At 58.9% G+C, this 18,357-nt stretch overlaps 1 protein-coding gene across 10 annotated transcripts in view; it reads right to left on the bottom strand.

The window, feature by feature from the left end:
- Positions 1–212: 212 nt before the first annotated feature.
- The window catches only part of CRTC1 (CREB regulated transcription coactivator 1), a 72,892-nt gene continuing 54,747 nt past the window's right edge, over positions 213–18,357 (bottom strand). For 3 of the 10 annotated variants that reach the window (XM_032867718.1, XM_032867719.1, XM_032867720.1), the window contains 9 exons: positions 16,827–16,867; positions 16,120–16,340; positions 11,119–11,252; positions 8,343–8,654; positions 6,152–6,256; positions 3,949–4,023; positions 3,034–3,120; positions 2,249–2,429; positions 213–967 (listed from right to left, as the gene is read on the bottom strand). In XM_032867718.1, coding sequence (XP_032723609.1) covers positions 756–967; positions 2,249–2,429; positions 3,034–3,120; positions 3,949–4,023; positions 6,152–6,256; positions 8,343–8,654; positions 11,119–11,252; positions 16,120–16,340; positions 16,827–16,867 — 1,368 coding nt within the window. In that variant the 3' untranslated portion in view covers positions 213–755. The remainder of the gene's footprint in view (positions 968–2,248; positions 2,430–3,033; positions 3,121–3,948; positions 4,024–6,151; positions 6,257–8,342; positions 8,655–11,118; positions 11,253–16,119; positions 16,341–16,826; positions 16,868–18,357) is intronic. The other 7 variants (XM_032867721.1, XM_032867726.1, XM_032867722.1 and 4 more) reach the window with 5 other exon arrangements.

The following is an 18,357-nucleotide window of genomic DNA, read 5'->3' as shown; positions in this document are numbered from 1 at the left end:
GTCTCCACATGCACCTCCCAGCTTGCCCCTCCATCCCGGCCAGGGGCTTCATTTTTGGGGCAAAGGTGGCCGCAGAAGGACCTGGCTGGGGGAGGGCAAAGCGGGAGCGCGGGTCCCAGGAAGATTTAGCTGCTTGCCATGCTCTGTTCACACCTTTGATATTCTACCTCCGAGGGAGGGAGCATAGCATTCTCTGAATGTGCTCGGAAATATAAAAGACAGCAGTCAAAATAGTGTTTATTTCACTTTGTGTCTGCCCCTCTCTCTGGCACCTTCTCCCTTTGGCAGGGTGGGGCTGGCTCGCTACCTAACCTCGGGCTGGGGGTGGCGGGCGGGTTGGGATGGGGGGACCAGGAACGAAGGAAGGCAGTGAGAGCTGGACAAACAGTCGGAAAATGCACCTCAGCCCACCGCCGCCGTGGACCACAGCGCCCCCTCCAGGCCGGCGGCCCTGCCCAACACGTTTTCCGCATCTTACAGGGGGACGGCTCATGGCCCAGGGTGGGGGGCGAGAGAGCACGCGAAGGGAGGGCCCGCGGGGGTGACACGCGGCCTCCCGAGGGAGGTGGACAGCTGGGGGGGACGGGCGGGTGGGCAGGGGGCGCTTGGCGGCATTGCAAGCTCAGAATCACAAGCTCGGCCGTTTGCGAAGGGCGGAGCGCGGCCGTCCCTGGGCTCAGGGAGACGCCGTCGGGACCACTGACCGGCGGGGTGATGGAGCCGGGGGCTGGGCGGCGACGTGCCGGGTGTGCAGCTCACAGACGGTCCATCCGGAAGGTGTCCTCGGTGGCCGGGTCGGCCAGGACCATGTCGGGGTCATTGAGCATGTGCAGTCCGTCCAGGGTCAGGGGGTCAATCTTGAGTTCATCCAGGGGGAACTGGTTGTCGGAGTCGAAGCTGACGTCACCGACCCCAGCCAGTGTGCTGGTCAGTTCTTTAGACAGGCTGGGAGGGGACTCTCCCGTCACTGGGGGGTGGGTGGGTGGGGCACAGGACAAAAGTCTCAGCACAGCCCTGACTCTCTGTTCCCACACCCTGTGCCTCCATGGCCCCCTGTCAATGTTCAGGGAAGAGGGGCTTGGGCCACCCCAGGGTACTTACATGGGGGTTGGCCCTCTGGGGGTTATACTGGTGACAACTAGGGGCATTTTGTGTTGTCATGAGTGGGGAGGAGGGATGCTGCTCAGCACCTCGGAATGCACGGTGAGCCCCACCACCCCCAGAGAAAGATCCAGCCCCACATATTAGCAGTGCCAAGGCTGCGAAGCCCTGGGCTGGGACCTCTCCCACTCTGCCAGGCTCTGCCAGGACATCGCCTTCGCGTGTATCCCTGACAAGTAGGCTGGGGTGTGTGTGAATTCCCGCCCACTCCCCAAAGAGCCAGTCAACCCTGGGCTCTCTCCTTTACTTACAGTGCCACCTTAGGCCTTAGTTTCCCAATCTGAGACATGGGTATGAAAATCCTAGTCTTTCTGGGCCACTGGGGCAATCACAGGGGCCTATGCCTTCTCACGCATCGGAAGCTACTGTTCCCAGAGCACCTGCTGCGGACTGCTGCCCGCACCCCCGAGGTAGGCAGGAAGCACCATGGCGTGGGGTGGGGTGGGGGTGGCTCTGGCATGGACTCCTCCATCTTGGAGATGTCAGTGGGACCACCAGGGGGTGTCACTCTCAATCCTCAGACAGTGCTGGCTTATAAGAAAATGCTTCTTTCGGTAAAACCCAGAACCCACAGGGTGGGGCGGGGGCAGCAAAGGGTCTGGGTTCTCTGCTGCACGGAGCAGGGACCTGCTTACACATACTGTGCTCAGGCTGCTCGGGGATGCTCATCGCAGTGTCGGGGCGGTTGCATGTACGTTGGCTGCATGGCAAGAGCCCTGCCAGGCAGGGCCCACCCCCGTTATCTGTGACCCCAGTATACTCAGCTAATGGGGCGGAGGGACACGGGCAGAGGACGCAGGGCTGGGTGAGTGACTGGCTCTGTACTGTTCTTGCTCTGAGCACGGGACACAGGAAGCCTGGTCCAGGGTGCAGTGTGTTCCCCAGGGCCCATTCCACACAGCCCAGCAACAGGCCAAGGTCAGTGAGGTCTGACCTCCTTTGGCCTGGTCTTGGCATGGCTCATCCTGCAGGGCAGGGACATCTTTTCTGGGGATGAGGCCCTTTGCAGCTGCCAGGCCTAATTGAGGCACTGTGCCCAAGAGTAGCCCTCCCCAGCCCCAGGATGCCACGGCCAGGGGCGCCTCACCTGTGAGGATGATGTTGGGGATGCTGCTGTGGCTGGGGTAGCCAAGCTGCTGCGTGTCCGGCAGGCTCCCATGGCTGCCCGTGAGGCCCATCATGGCCGCCTGCGAGTAGTTGAGCGTCGAGCCCGGGCTGTACAGGCTGCTGGAGCTGATGGCATTTTCCATCATGTTGAACTGCTCCAGCTGGGGGGCGGAAGCACACAGGCATGAGGCCGGCCCTGCTGAGCCCCTGCCTGCTGCTGGCTGGCCCGTCCTGCAGCCGCTGGGACCAGCTCCTCAGGGGGATGCCCAGTGCCTATGCCCAGAGGGCTTGCTGACTAGGAGACCGTATCACCTAGGGTCTCCCCCTCCTCCATCTCTGACCCTCCCGGGGTCTGTCCACACACTGCCCCTTCAGGGCTTGCTGGATGGATGGATTGATGGAAGGATGGATGGGTGAGTGACCTGCTCCAGTTAGCGGCCAACCCTTCTCATGCCCACATGCCCTTGACCCTGACCTCTACGCAAAGCCAGCTCTGCCTCCCCGGCAAACCCACATGCACGGCCCATGCTGAGGCGCCGATGCTACAGCCGCTGCCTGTCCCTGTGTTTGCTGCCCACCCTCCACCCCCCTGCTGTTGGTCTCATCCTGTGGGCGCGGCACAAGCGCCCGGGGAGGCGAAGCCAAGCCACCCCCTCCAAGGCCTGGAGACAGGAGGGAGCCTTAGGAGCGAAGCTCACGCCCGAGGGGCGGGCGGGGTCCGGGTGAGCGTCTGCTGTGGGCGCTGTGACCCGGGCACCCGCTCACCTGGTGGGACAGAGCATTGGCCTGCCTGGCCGCCATCTGCTGCTCATAGTACGAGTCCCCAAACACGCCGCCCAAGGTGGAGGAATGCTGCAGACAGAAGAAAGGCCTGCTGTCATCATGGTCCCCAAGACCAGGTTGTGGGCTGCCGGGGCGGGGGACCTCCCACAGGCTGCTTGTGCCCATAGGGAAGCCCCTGGAACCTCCTGGAGGGTGCTCAGGAAAAAGGAGGCTGAGCACCTTAGGCCTCCTGGGAGAGAGCCCACACCTTCCAGGATGGAGAGGTGCCTCCCATCTCAGGATGCCTCTTTCCACCGCCTGCTCCTGGAGGGCCTCTCTACCCCAAGAGCCAAGACACCATCCCCATCTCCTCTGCTTGAGCCCAAGTACAGGTGACCCTGGTTCCATCGGATAGAAGACAGGGGGCCCACAGGGATCAGGAACCCCCCCCCCCAACAAGTTCCAGAGGAAAACACGTGGGGGGGCCAAGGAGGGAGGTGTTTTGAATTTCAGGATGGGCAGTGCACTTGGTGACCCCTGTCAGGCCCCCAGGGAGACATGGGACATGGTGGCAGGCCATATACACGTGGACAGGACGGGTGCACAGAGCCAGATGCCAGCTTAGCGAGCACAGGACAGTCACACGGAAAGCCCCCTGCCTGGCTATCTCCCCCTTACTGCCTGCCTGGGGGACCCCAGGACCCATAGGTGGGCAGGGAGCCCACCTCCTGCTCTTCCAAGGCCAGCCGGGGGCCAGGTCTGCTGCTGGGAGAAGAGCAGGGGACTGGGGACCCTCAGAGGCAGTAGAGACAACAGGACAGGAGCTTGGAGCCCCTGCCTACTCCCATGATGCCAGACAGAGATGGCAGGATAGAGCCTGGTGGAATGTGCAATGGAGGAGGGACAGTGTGGCCAGACCTCACCCGCGGCACCAGGCCTCAGGAAACACATCCGCAGCCCAGACCCAACTCTGCTTCCTCCTTGGTGAGTGAGCTGAGAGCAGAAAGAAAAACAGCCCATGTGGCCAAAAAGCCCCCCTTTGCCCTAAATACAGCCAGCGTCAGGTCTGGAAAAGGGAGCTGCAAGGTTGTGGATGGTTTCCCCGTAAAGGGGGGCTGCTTCCTGTCCTGGCTTATCTGGGTCTATGGGTTATCTCTGTGTATCTCCATGGCCTTGGACTCAAAGGGGCCGGTCACAAGCAGGGCACCCAGGCTAAGGTTTATTTTGTGAGGTTGCCATTAGACTTTGCCAGAAAGGTCCACTCAGAGTGGAAGGGAGGAACACAGTACCAAAGGCCAGCTGCCTAAGGGCCAGGGTATGGTCAGACAGATACAACGTGTACCCGAGAGGCTGGGGAAGTTGGGGATGGGAGGTCCTGGCCCATAGGGCCACCGAAGGCAACCTAGAGCCCCAGCTGCAGTGCGAAGCCAGGCCTGGCCTCCACCCAGCACAGTCTGCCCCCAAGCAAGCCTCTGGGCCATCTTAAACCCAGGTCTGGTTGAGACCGGACAACCTGAAAGCCCTCACAGCCTCTTAAGTGGCCCACCGCCCTCGCCAGCACCCAGTGAATGGATGGACAGACTGACGGACACACAGACGTGGGCTTGACGAGATGACAACACACTTCCTGCCTAGGATAGACGAACCCACTTTGGTCTATGCAAACCTCTCCCAAGAGATCGGCTCCACCCCTGAATTCCTGTCCTGCTTCCTATGTAAAAAGGGACATGAGTCAAGGTCCAGCCCCAGGAACAGGCGGCACCTGCCCCTTCCCCTGCCTGGACTTACTTCTCCCTTCCCTCAGCATCCTGTGACACCACGTGACCCGACTGGACACTTTTCAGGAGCCACAGAGCTGGGAGCCCACATGGATGGATCTAGAGCTGGCAGACACCAGGCTGACCTCCGGCTTCTCTGAGCTCACTAATACCCTGCCCAACTGCCTGTGGAGCAAGAAGCTGCACACGGATGCCCCAGCAGGACCCCTCCTACGGCAGATGGGACTATAAGGGCAGCCTTCCTGAACAGGACACCCACAATCTCAACACAGGGCCCAATTTGGGTGTACTTCTGGGAACTGGGGAGATGGGGACAGAAGGGCAAGTGCCCTGGGACACGGGAGCCCGATATTGTTCTTGCATGGTTCTGCCTGGCAGGACAGCTCCTCTCCCTTCTTTAGCAGGGAAGGAAAGTCCTATCGCCCTCTGGGCCAAGAATGAGGCTTCAGAGCCTGGGGCACTGCCCTATGGCAGCGGCTCTTGGGAGGCTCTCAGCTTGGTGACATTTTGCAGATGGAGTGGCGGGGTCCTGAGGAGGCTCTGCAGCATGGAAATTTCGAGCCCAGATGTAGTTCTGTGGGCACCTCTTCTCCTCTGGTGGAATGTTCCAGATGGAATTCGGCCATGGGTTGAGGGCGGCACCAAGGCAAACTCTGAGGAACCCGGAGGGGGGTATGTGTGTATGTACATGCATCAGAAACTGGGGTCCAATGGTGTTGGGGGGAAAGCCAAGTCTGATGGATGTGGTCAAGCCTTTCCACTGCCTGAGAAAGCCTCAGTCTCCTCATCTGTTGAGATGGGGACAGAGGGCCCTGAGAGGCTGCACTACCACTCAGAGAAGCTTCCTGTGAGGACCTGCCTTCCAGCGAGGCAGACGGGAGAAGAACCTGAGGAGTCGGGGCCCCAACCACAGGCCAGCTGTCACCTCAGCTATGCCCCCAAAGTGGGAGAACATCCCCCCGCACCCCGCTGAGAGCCTCGTGCGGGCAGGTGCGGGGGACGAGGACATGGGTGCACGGGCTGTGGAACACATGCTCTGAGCCACACGTGGAGGTGTCCCTGCCTGCCAGGCAAGGGACCGGGGTGGGGCCAATACTAACATCACTAATTTGAGTGAGGAGCCTGCCACCTCCAGGCAGGGGGCTCCGCAGAGGCCACAGAGACACAGTGGGAATGTGGCAGTTCCTGGGCTGGGCCGGGGAGGCGGGCAGGGCCTTCTGCTCCCCGCCGCACCGGAGTGGACGAGATGGGATGGAATGAGGCGCGCGCAGCACAGACGGCGGGGGGATCGGTGCTGGGGCTGGAGTGCAGGCTGCCGGGAGAGGGGAGGCGGCGTCCCTTACTTGCGGGGAGCTCCCCGGGGAGAAGCCTTGATTGGAGACAGGCGAGGTGGGAGACTGGTTGGCCGGGGAGCCGGCGCTAGCGCGGTACTGCTGCAGGGCCGGTGCCTGTGATGACAGACAGGTCAGGACGCGCGAGGGGCCCCAGGCCTGGCGTCCTAGGACTGGCCGCTCCCCACTGTCCACCTCCCAAAGACGCCCCCTCTCCACCTGGCAGGGGAGCACCTGCCAGAAGTGTGGGTCCCTGAACCCTGAGCCTGGCACCTTTTGGGGCTCCAGGGGTGTGGTGTCAAGAGAATCCAGCTTCCTGGAATCACACTGGAGGGCTATGGGAAGGGCACGGTGGGCTCCAGAGCACCCACATGAATGCAACCCACACCCACATACTTGTGCACACTGCCACACGTGTGCACAAACACACCCACACACAGCAGGGCACAGGAGGCCCAGGGCAGGGCAGGGAGGTGCTGCCTTCCCTGACGACTCCGGGCAGCACCCTCGGCTCTCTGAGCTCCAGCCCTGGGTGTGGGCACGTCCTGCCCACCTTGAGGGCTGGTGGAACCGACAGCAAAGGCCATCCGGGGCATGCTGCAGGACAGCCAGCACTGGGCAGTCTCGATCAGCAGCGTCACTGGAGACAAGCCTGATGGGTATGCTGTTCTGAGACCTCCACAGGGTAGCAACCTCCTCACCTGAAGGAGTGGGGGTGGTGGTGGGGGGGGTGGCTTGGCTTCTCCCCAGGGACAGGATGGGCTGCATCGGGAACCTGGATTTAGATCCTGCTCTGTTCCCAGTCCAGCCAGGACCTGCTGTGTGCCTTTGGACAGGCTGCCTGACTTCTCCGGGCCTGTTGTCCACTGAGGCCCAGAGGACCAGCCCAGGGCCCCATAAGCGCTAGGTCTCCCCCATTTCCTCAGTGGCCCATTCCAAGTAGTCCGGGACAGGGGTGGAGCCTGGGGGGGGGGTGCACGGGGGCTCAGTTAACAGGGTATCAGTGCTGGAAGCACTAGCATGGTCACTTGGCAATGACGGGCCCGGGCCTTCTCAGGGTTGAAAAGAGGAAAATGTCCAGAGGGACATTCTCCTTATTTGGCTGAGTCAGCACAAACCCAAGGAAGTGGCCACCAGAGCCCCTGCTCCAAGGAAGTCAGGAAGTCCCTGGTGAAGGTGCCTGGGTGCAGACGCGCTGGCCTGCAAGCCTGGGGTGGTGATGTCTGTGCCCCTGGCCTGGACTCCCATGCCTCCCTTGTCTGCCCAGCTCAGAAGTGAGGTACCACTCAGGGAATGAGGTGCCCCAGGCAGGCTCCACCATCAGGACTGCTCCCACACCAGCTGTGCGTCTGACAAGGAAAAGGCTCGCACACTTTCCTGGCCGGGGACCCCTGAGGGTCAGAGCAGCTTGGAAACAGGTCTCCATTCAACCAGGCTGCCCAGCCTAGGGGGGCGGGTCTAGTCTTTACAGAGCACAGGATATTCTGAAGACATTTATCTTGGGGTTGACAGCCAAGGGCCTGAGTGGAGAGGGCCTGCTGTACCCCAAACGGGGTCCCTGTTCCTTGGATATGGCCAAAGGTAGCTATGATCAGCCCCTTGCCACCAGGGCAAAAACCAGAACAAGAAGCTTTGGGGGTGCAGAGGTCAAAACCTAGCACCCATTTCCCTGAGCCCAGACCCAGGCCCAGGCCCGTGGGCTACCTTGCACCTCTGGGCCCCTGCACCATGCTGCCTGAACCACAGGGGAGCTTTATCCCTTCTCCTCCAAGTTCCCCCTGTGCCTCCGGCTCCCAGAATCTATCCCCAGGTCCCAAGAGCTCTGCGTCCTCCCCGCCTCCAAGAAACCATTTCAGGTGGGAAAGGTTGAAGCACTGGGCGTCAAGGACCATGGGGGAGCCTTGGCAGCCAGACACAGGTGGCCCATCTCGAGTGAAGTTTGGGTCAAATGTTCCCTGCTCATATCTCAGCCTCCCCATCTATACACATGAGATGATAACCTCAGCCCAGCAGTATTTGCTTCAGCCCTGACCTCTGGCCAAGCTGGTCTTGAAGTGGAACCTCAAGGAAGCTTCAGCCAGATGCCTGAGTGTCTCTGGGTCTTGGGAGCCCAGTGGGGGCCTCCCACAGCCTCTGGGACACTCCTGCATGAGCCCCCCCCACCGCCCCAGCCAGGCCCCTCAAAACCCCATCCTGGGCTTACCGAGGTAATGTCGATCCCCATTGGCGGCTGGCCTGGGTTCTCTGGGGGGGACTGGGGGAGAGAGGACGGTACCGTGACCGCAAGCGGGGGCAGCTGGGGCCCCCGTGTCAAGCTGGCACTTGGCATCAGGGGGCCACCTGGGGGGAGGCCCACGGGCACCTGCGGGGGTGGCGGGGGCGGCTGCTGCTGGGACGCGGGTGGCGGCGGTGGAGGGGGCTGGGGCTGCGGCGGTGGCGGCTGCTGGGAGCCTGCTTGGGTGAAGAAGGTGTAGGGCAGCTGCTGCTCCAGAGACAGGGCATCCATGGCCACAGCCTGGGGGAAGAGGAGGGCATCAGGGGGGAAGCCACGAGACAGGAGGGGCCAGGCTGGGAGTACCTGGTCCCTGGGAACACCCCATGTTTGACATGCTCACCAAAGATGTCACAGGTAAACAAAGGGACATCCAGAGCCTGGACTGGGAAAGCACAGGCCGAGAAAGGGAAGGCCTTGCCCAGGGCCACAGAGGGTTAGACTGCAGCTAGATGGGGCCTGGACTTCTAATCCAGCTGGAAGTGCTCTGCTCCCAACGAGTCTTTCCTCCTGCTGTGCCCCACACAGAGAGGTGGGCACCCCCTTCTGTACCTACTCAGGCTCAGAAGGTCCCTGGTGGGTGACCCTGTTGGGACCCCTCTCACTCTGGAGAGCTTTTTCTGTATCTTTGCTTAACAAACTTCTATCGCTTTACTCAATCAAAAAACAAAACAAAACAAAAACACCAAAAATATTATCTTTTAGGGATAAAAAAAATGGACAAATTCCTAGAAACACACAAACTATCAAACTGATTCAAGAAAAAATGGAAAATCTGAATAGACCTACACCAAGAAAGGAGACTGAATCAGTAATTGAAAACCTCCCAGGGGAAGATATTTGCAAATGACATATCTGATAAAGGGTTAGTTTCCAAAACACAGGAAGAATTTACAAAACTCAACACCCAAGAAATGAATAATCTCATTAAAAAATGGGCGGAAGACATGAATAGACATTTTTCCAAAAAAGACATAGAGATGACAACAGACACATTAAAAGACGCTCAACATCACTCACCATCAGGGAAATGCAAATCACGGCTACAGTGAGATATCACCTCACCCCTTACCCCTGTGACAATGGCTAAAGTCAACGACACAAGCAGCAACAGGTGTTGGTGAGGACGTGGAGAGGGGACCCTCCTGCACTGTTGGTGGGGATGCAAACTGGGGCAGCCACCATGGAAAACAGTATGGAGGTTTCTCAGGAAGTTCAAAACGGGGATACCCTACGATCCAGCAACTGCACTACTAGGGATTTACCCAAAGATACATAAAAATACTTATTCAAAGGGATACATGCACTCCAATGCTTATGGCAGCATTACCTACAAGAGCCGAATTATGGAAGCAGCTCGAGTGTCCACTGATTGATAAATGGGTAAAGGAGGTGTGGTATATAAACAATGAAATATTATTCGGCCATTAAAAAAAGATGAAATCTTGCCATTTGCAACAACACGGGTGGACCTAGAGACTGTAACGCTAAGTGAAATTAGTCAATCAGAGAAAGACAAATACCACATGATCTCACTCATATGTGTAATTTAAGAAACAGAACAAGCAAGCGAACGGGAAAAAGAGAGAGGCAGACAGACAAACCAAGAAAACAGACTCCACTACAGACAATAAACTACTGGTTACCAGAGGTGGGGGTAGGTGGGGGATGGGGGAAACAGGTGATAGGGATTAAGGAGGCACGTGTTGTGATGGGCACGGGGTGATGTGTGGAAGTGACAAATCACTATACTGCACACTTGAAACTACTACAACACAGTATGCTACCTAACTGGAATTTAAATGAAAACTTAAAAAAAAAAAAAAAACCCTCCCCATAAAGATAAGCTCAGACCAGTGGCTTTGCTGGCGAATTCTACCAAATATTTAAAGAGTTTACAACACCAGTGCTTCTCAAACACCTCCCCCCACCCCAAAAAGAAAACAACAGACGAAGAGGGAACACTTCCTAACTTGTTTTGTGGGCATAAACTAAGTAAAAAAGAATCAAATTGCTGAAATCAAAAATGAAAGTGGGAATATTACTATAGACTTAAGAAAAATGATTATGAGTGCTATGAATGATTGTATGCCAGCACAACGGCTCACCTAGATGAAAGAGAGCAATTCCTGAACACACATGACCTACCAAAAAAGCAAATGAAACAAAATTATGGTAAACTAAAACAAACAAAAAGCTCTCTAGGGGTGCCTGGGTGGCTCAGTTGGTTAAGCGTCTGCTTTCGGCTAGGGTCGTGATCCTGGAAGTTCTGGGATCAAGTCCTGCATCGAGCTCCTTCCTTGACAGGGAGCCTGCTTCTCCCTCTGCCTGCCGCTCCCCACCACTTGTGTGTGCTCCCTCTGACAAATACATAAATAAAATCTTTAAAAAAAATGTTTAACAAAATAACTCTAAACTTTTATTTCAGAGAATTTCAACTAGATCCTCAAGGGAAAGTAACACAACGAAGAATGCTCAGTCACACAAATCCGCCCATGACAGGTATGGGAGATTCCAGGCCAAGAAAACACACAGAAAATACACAGGCCAGAAAACACTCCATTTCCGTGTGTTTGAAAATTTGACAAACAGCCAAAAGCGTTGGGAACCTTTTTCTTCAGGAGTCTGTGACCCCCAGGGAGGAGGGGGAGGTCTCCCAGAGAGGTAGAGCTGGCCACACCTCCCCCACCCCACCAGGCCCTCACACCTGAGTGATGGGTGACAGCTGGGAGAGGGTGGATGACACCTGCTGGGCCTGCTGCCTCCTCGCTTCTGTGCTCAGGGACAACGGGCTGACGCCAGCCGGGCGGTGCTGTGGTGAGGAGCCTGGTGTGCTCATCCCTGAAAGGGAGGACAGGAGAGAAGGGTGGGCGTGACTCTAGCCTCCAGAGGGCCGCTCACACACCACGATCACTGCTGAGAACAGCCCAATCAATCAGACAGAATCCACTGTGTCCTGATCACCAAACCCAGGGTGCCCCCTCCAAGGCCCCAGTACTTACGTGGGCTCTGTTCTCCTTCCTGACCTATCCCCATGTTGGTCGACACTCTCCCACTGAACCTATCATCCCTCTAAGAGGGGTGTGACCCACAGGCCCTGCCAATCAGCACTTCCCTGCCTCTGGACCACCACATGATTGGCTCCCCGATGGACATGTTACCAGACTGGTCCAATGAGAGCCTGCCCTGGGAATTTTGATGAACTCCAAGGAGGGACATCTGGAGCTGTGTAGGAAGGGGCATCACATGGCTACAAGTGGAAGAACCAGCTGGAGAATCAGGGGCTGAGGGGTAGAGGAGGCACCTGAGCCCTGCATCCGGCCACACTGGAGCTTCCTGGTTTGGGGAGATAATCAGTGCCCTTTTTTGCCTACACCAGCTTGGGGATGGGTTAGCTTCAAGAAAGCTGCTCCTGGGTGCGCCTGGGTGGTTCGGTCATTTAAGCGTCTGCCTTTGGCTCAGGTCATGATCCCAGGATCCTAGGATCTGGCCCAAGTCATGCTCCCTGCCCGGCTGGGAGTCTGCTTCTCCCTCTGCCCCCGCTTCCCTCCCTGGCTAGTGTGTGCGTGCTTACTCTCAAATAAATAAATAAAATAAAATACTTAGAAAGAAAAAGAAAAAAGAAAGCTGGTCCTATCCAAAGGCTGCAGTTTCTCTAAAGCCTCATGCTCTCCTTATGCTCCTTCCTATAACTGTTCCTTTGGCCCCTCCCCCCCCACCTCTCCACCTCCTGTGCTCTCCATGCTGGACCACCAGTCCTGCTGGAAACTCAATTACTCTCTACCTTCTTACAATACCTATGTTCCTGATTGAGCTCCGTCAGGAAGGCTCCGTGTTGCCCTTTCCCTCACCCTGAGCCTCTCCCCCAGCAATCCTATCCCTGGATGTGTCTGTCATGAGGGAGCTGCGTGAGGTCAAGTTCAGTGTGGTAGCAGTTGGGGCCTGCCCCATCCTGGGGCGCTGTGCCAGGGAGGCAACAGGCCTCCCGATGATGCCTAGGAGAGCCCTGGGGGCTTGGCTTGATCTCCCAGACTTGGTGTCCTTATCCTTGAGATGGAGAGTAACAGCCACCCTCAAGAGTTCACTGTGAGGCCCCTGGTGAGGCTGGGAGCAGGCTCAGAAGACAGTCCGGCCTGCAGTTAAGGCCAATGCAGGAGCCTGACTCACCCAGGGGAGCTGGCCCATCCTGCCCAGGGCATCAGATCAACCTGGTTCCAGCAGGTGAGACAGCGGGCTCCCAGGTCAGTGGGAGCACACCCAGCACGCACCGAGGGGAGAGGATGGGCAGCCTTCTCTCTACTCCAGGCAGCTGCTCACCGTGCGAGGCAAGCCTGGTCACGCCTGCACTTCCCCTCAGTCGCCCTGGCAGCTCCACTCAGCCGTGCACTGCAGGAGGGCCTGGCACCGCGGAGGGCTCCCGAGGCAGAGCCCCAGTTTCCAGGTTATGCACAGACCTTGGGCCCCAGAACCATGCTGCTGCAAGCACAGCATGGACAGGAAGCCTGAGCAGGCAGAGTCCAGGAGATGCCTGGTAGGAGGACGCTCAGAGTCAGGCCCACGGGCTGCTCCCTCCCCTTCTCTGAGCACCCACGGCCTCTTATGTCCCCAGGCTGAGAACACACTACACCCAGGGAGCAGTGATGTCAGGTCTCAGTAGCAGCAAAGGCAAAGGCCAGGAGAGACAGGGTCAGGCGGGTAACAGGGGCTGGGGGCAAACCAGACCATCTCAAGGCACAGAACCTCGACCCACCACTGGTGGGCCTTTCAATTCTTCATGAGAAGCCAGAAATCCCGAGTCTTAACATGTACTTAGTCCTGATTTTTAAATGTTGATTCAGACATCACGCACGCAACCACGGGCCAGACAAAATACACCGGCAGGCTGCATCTGCGCTTGCACTGCCAGCCTCTGTCTATCCGGAATACAAGGGGGTTTTTAATCCTCTGCTGGACTGCAGGGTGAGCTCCTGGTCTCACACTGGGCGGGCCACCACCCCGGGAGAGGCCAGTTGGGCCAGGAGAGCGGACAGACGCCTTGCTGTTGAATTCCTTTTGGCAACCTGGATCACCTTTGGGAAAAGGAGTGAGGCCAGCTGGAAGGGAAGTCTGGGGCGGGCAGGGAGAGCTGCCAGGGGAGGGCAAGCCAGGTGGCAGGGGCCCAGCCTCAGGCACGCAAGCCTTGTGTGCGGGGCCGGCAGGCCTCGGAGCTGTGCCAGGAAGGAGGACCCGGGCCTGCCCTCCTCCGGGTTCTGGCTGACGACCAGGAAAACGACCTCAGCAAATATTCAAGAGGACGAGAGGGGCCGCTGTCTCCCTGGCGGCGGACGCCTCCCATTCTTCTTCGAGGGGGCTCACGTTCTGACTGGCGGGTGGGCTGGAGGGGGGAGTGGTGATCTCCATGTGTGCCAGGGGCCGGCGGCTCGGCCTGATTTAAAATGCGCCCAGAAAGCGAAGCCCCGGCCAGGCGAGCTGCTCGAGCGGCAGGTTCGCAAACAACCGAACACATGTCAGACATTACTGGGCTGACGCTCCCAGCCAGGCGGGCCAGGGTCTGGGCCCCACACTCGGGGTCTGCGCTTGTTCCCGCGTCTATGGCTTTCACATGTGTTGTGTTTTCCTGTGCTTGTTTAGACTCAGCGTGGGCCGGAGGTGCACAGCTCCCGGGCGGGTGCTGGGGGGCTGCCAAGGACCCTCTGGAGGAGGGGGTAGTGCTCTGGAGGCCACGGCGAGACGTGAGGAGAAAGACAGGGGGCCAGGAAACAGCAGTATCTGCACAAGGGGCCCCCCACCGGCATCCCCAGAGCCAACCTTCCGATTTCTTGCTTCATGCAGGCCCGTGTGGATGCTGCCTGCCCACCCACCTCTCAGGAGGCCGTCGGTCCCAGACAAAGACAAAATTTGCTCATTTTGTCTTCTAGGCCCTCCTGGGACTGGGGGGGAGTACAGCGGGGGCTGGCGCCCTGTGCCTGGTGGCTGAGCCTGGGTGGGCACGGGGCCAGGGGTGCACAAGCAGGAACAGAGCCTCAGTGTTAGGCCAGGGTCTTGCTCCCCTTTGTACTGTGCTGGCTTCTATGTCCTTGTCTAGAATCCTAGGAACACCTACATTATTCTCAGCACCCCTGCCCTGCCTCTCGCCCTGTCAGCACCAAAGCCAGGAACGACTCTGGGCTCCTCAAGTCCTCTGCTCCCCACACTGACCCAGCTCTCAAGCCAGCCAACTTCACCTGGAAGTCTCTCTAGAGTGTCTGATGGGGCCCTGCCCTGGCGCTGCCGCCCCTCCCGATAGCCCGCTCTCCCTGCGGAGCCAGAAAGGCTGTGGCAGATGTGAACTGGAGCACGTGGTTCTCCCTGACGAAACCCCGAATGGTGCTGCCCATCACACCTGGGGCAGAGGTGTGACACGAAGATGGATGGGATGAGCGCTGGCTCCCGGGCGGGACGGAGGGCACAGCAAGGTTGTGCTCGCACTGGCCGCCAAGTCCTGACATGTGCAGACTCACAGAGGGGTCCCCCCATAGCCCTCCCTGGATGCAAACCCACACATCCCACAGTCCACATGGGTGCAGAATGACAGCGGGGACTTGGGGACAGTGGGGTCGTAGTGGGGACACAGGAGAGCTCAGCCTGAACAAAGGAGTGACTCAAGAGCAGCAGGGTGAGTGCAGAAAAGCAGTGCAGAGTGAGACCGGGGATGAGGCTGTGTAGGCAGGAGACCAAGATGGCTCACCGAGAAGAGGAGGTATAAGTGGGGATGGAGTGGGTGAGGGGCCCTGCGGCCACCTGGAGGAAGAGGAGGACTGTGGGAGAGGGGCAGCATGTGCCAAGGCCCTGCTTGGCTGGACAGAAGATGGTGTAGGGAGCAGAGGTAGGGGTGGGGGCGGAGACCAAGTTGAAGGGTGAACTGGACCTCCCAGGCCCCAGGGGTCTCGGGTTTTCATTGGGAGGGAGATGAGGACCTGTGCAAGGTGCTGAGCAGACAAGAGTCACGAGGTGATTCTGGGTGAGAAGAGGCTAGGGGTCGGGTGGAGGGCAGACAGGTGGAGGCCATGCAAGGTGGAGGGGGTCCAGGTTGGGCTGGGTCCTAATGGTGGGGCTGAGGGGATGCATCCACGGGTCAGGGCAGGCAAGAGAAAAGGGTAAGCAACTGGGAAACAGAGCTGCTCACCCCCAGGGGAATAGGACTGGGGCAGCACCGGAAGGTATGAGGAAGGCGATGGGCCCATGGGATGTCCCCATGGACATGGCCTGGGCTGGAGTGTCCCAAGCAGGGGACACCATCAGCTACTGGGCATGAGGGAGTGTGGACGGAGCAGGTCAGGCCTGGTCCCATCCCTCCATGAAGAGCTGAGAACAAGGAGAGGCAGGGGAAAAGCCTGGTATACCCCACAAGTGAAACCCTTGGGGGCTCCCCTCCTAGAATGTTCTGGACTCACCCAGTTCCCCCTCAGAACCACTGTCTGATCCCTGGGGACACTGTGAGTTTTCCCACCTCCAGGCCTTTGCCTAGGCTGTGTGCCCTCCACCTGGGATGCCTTTCCAGGCAGTACTGGGAAATGCCCAGCCCCTGGGAAAGGTTCTGGCTCCCACTTGGTACCCGGCATTCTGGAGGGCACCTTGCCAAATCATCATTCAAAGCCATGTGTCGTCTTCGCTAGACGTTGCACTCTGCCGGGGAAGGCAGTTCTGCCCCCGCCTGGCCTGGCCTTACCCTGGCTGGCGCCGCCGATGCCCAGATGAGTCAGGTTGGCTGCGAGGTTGCCGGTGCTGCTGGAGCTGCTGAGCGCGGGGAAGGTGGGCTCCTCAGGGTCCAGCGGGGTCGGGAGGGGGGAGGGGAAGTGTATGTTGGTCAGGTCGGGCAGGGAGCCCCCTGTGTTGTGGGTGGCAGGGATCAGGGCTGTAGTGTTTTCCTGGTCAGCGGATGGAAAGATGCTGGGGGGAAGGCCAGACAGAGGGGGGGAGGTGAGCTCTCGCCCCGGCCCATTCTCCCCCAAGAGCTGTGGTGGGGGGTGAGGGGGTGGGGGGAGACTGGCCCAAAAACATCAGGAGGCAGAGAATGGTACCCTGGGATCAGGTGCTGCCATGTTCAGCCTGCACCTCCAGCGGGACCTTGGGAAACAGCCTATTTACACAGGAGAGGGGGCTGGGGTGAGGGTCCTCCTGGCCCCGGGACAGGCTGGGGCTGACGAGCGCGCCAGCTGGGGCTAAGTGGAGGCGAGAGGGGGCTCAGTCCCTGCATGCAGGGACGGGTAGGAGGGCTCCTTCTTCCCCCACCCGGTGAGGGTTGTTAGACAGCCGCCAGCACGGGGCAGCCCTCTTATCAGGACTTGTACCCTCCTGAGCGGACGGGAAGCCCGGGGGTCATCGGAGCAGCCCCACCAGCCCTGGGCATGCAGGGCGGGCCCTGCTGACACTTACTTGATCCCGGGGACCTCGCAGGACTTGGGCCTGGACCCCGTCTGAAAGAAAAGACAACAGAGGCTGAGCGGGCTTCCTCACGCATCGTGGCTCCTTGGGGCGCAGCTGACCATGCCAACAAGAGGGGAAGTTTATCAGGCCCCACGATATCTCACAAACCAGAACCAGGCATCCTCAAAGACCAAGGGGCCTGTCCTGGACGTGTGCAGGGGCAAAAGCAAGAGTCACACGCAGAGGAGTCTCTACCGCTCCCACCACCAGCACCTGCCCTTGGGGGCGACGGGCACATCCTAGCCTAGCTCTGCCTGCCCCTAAGGTGGGGGCGCAGCAGACAGGGGTGACGAGGTCCCTTGTCAGAACAGACATCTGAGGGAGAATGTGCCTTGTCTACTCTACACCTGAAAACCCCAGGGCCATGCCACAGGGGTCAGACACCGGCTCAGCGATGGCGCCACTGGCCCAGGCACCCAAGGCTGGTCCCCCATTCCATTCCTAGATCAGAGCGGTGGAGCTCCTGGGGAAGGAGCTCAGCATGCTTGTACCTCGTGCGGGACAGCGCAACAAACACACAGAGGGTGCTGCCCACGCCCCTGATGGACTCCCCTACCAGTGGTCCCCCAGCTCTGGCTCTCACAGGGACCCATGGAGCCCATGTCCCCACCACCTGAGGACGAAGGTCGAAGACTCTGGCTGCCCTGTGGGCTGGGGAGGGGTCCCAGGGAAAGCCCGCTGGCAGCAAGGCCCTGGTTTCCTCCCCTCGAGCTGGGGCCACTAGGTCACCTGAGAACTATAGGCTCTAGGCAGAGCCCCTAGACTCTCATTCAAGGACAAAGGAGAGAACTCTTCAGACAGCAGCAGACGTGACTGGACAGAGCCCCGCGTGCTGACGGGAGGGCTCCAGCTGTGTCACACTCCCTAATTCCCCATCCGCCTCACAGGCCCTCAGGCTGATGTGTTCTTTGGGGATTATCAGCTAGAAGAAGGTGGATGCACTGGTGGGGGGCTGGGCTGGCAGCCTCTAGGTGCAGGCCCAGTGTGTATGGGGTGGGGGGAGGCCGGGGGCAGGTGGCGGGGCTGTGCCAGCAGTGACTGTGGAACCTGAGGGGTGGTGTGCGACCAGCGGGGTTAAGCCTCTGCAGAGCATGCCAGAGGAACGGGTTTCTACTTGGCCATGGGCTCCTTAATTCTGTGAGTAAACACTAGCTTCATTACCGGATTTTTGCAAAGCATGAAGACAATGACTTTCTAAAGAATCTTTTCAAAAGCATTCCCATGAACATTATGGAGATAACAGCAGATTTCTAAACAGTATTAAAAACTCACCCATCATTGCCTGTCCCCCCAACGCCACCCCACTCCCAATGAATCCAACGGAATCCCTTTGCCAACATCCTTTAGAACGCATCTCGCGCGCACGGCAGTTACAAACTGAGCCATGATGTTGAGGTCTGCTACCCTTTCCTCGCTCCCAGGATGTCAAGTGTGTTTCCACTGACACTCGCCGCTTTCGCTTGAGGGCTCAGTGGCACAC

This window comes from Lontra canadensis, unplaced genomic scaffold, assembly GCF_010015895.1.
Source record: "Lontra canadensis isolate GAN:19392208 unplaced genomic scaffold, GSC_riverotter_1.0 scaffold35, whole genome shotgun sequence".
Lineage (NCBI taxonomy): Eukaryota > Metazoa > Chordata > Mammalia > Carnivora > Mustelidae > Lontra > Lontra canadensis.
The sequence above is the reverse complement of the archived record's forward strand: the minus strand, read 5'-3'. Positions and strand labels throughout refer to the sequence as shown.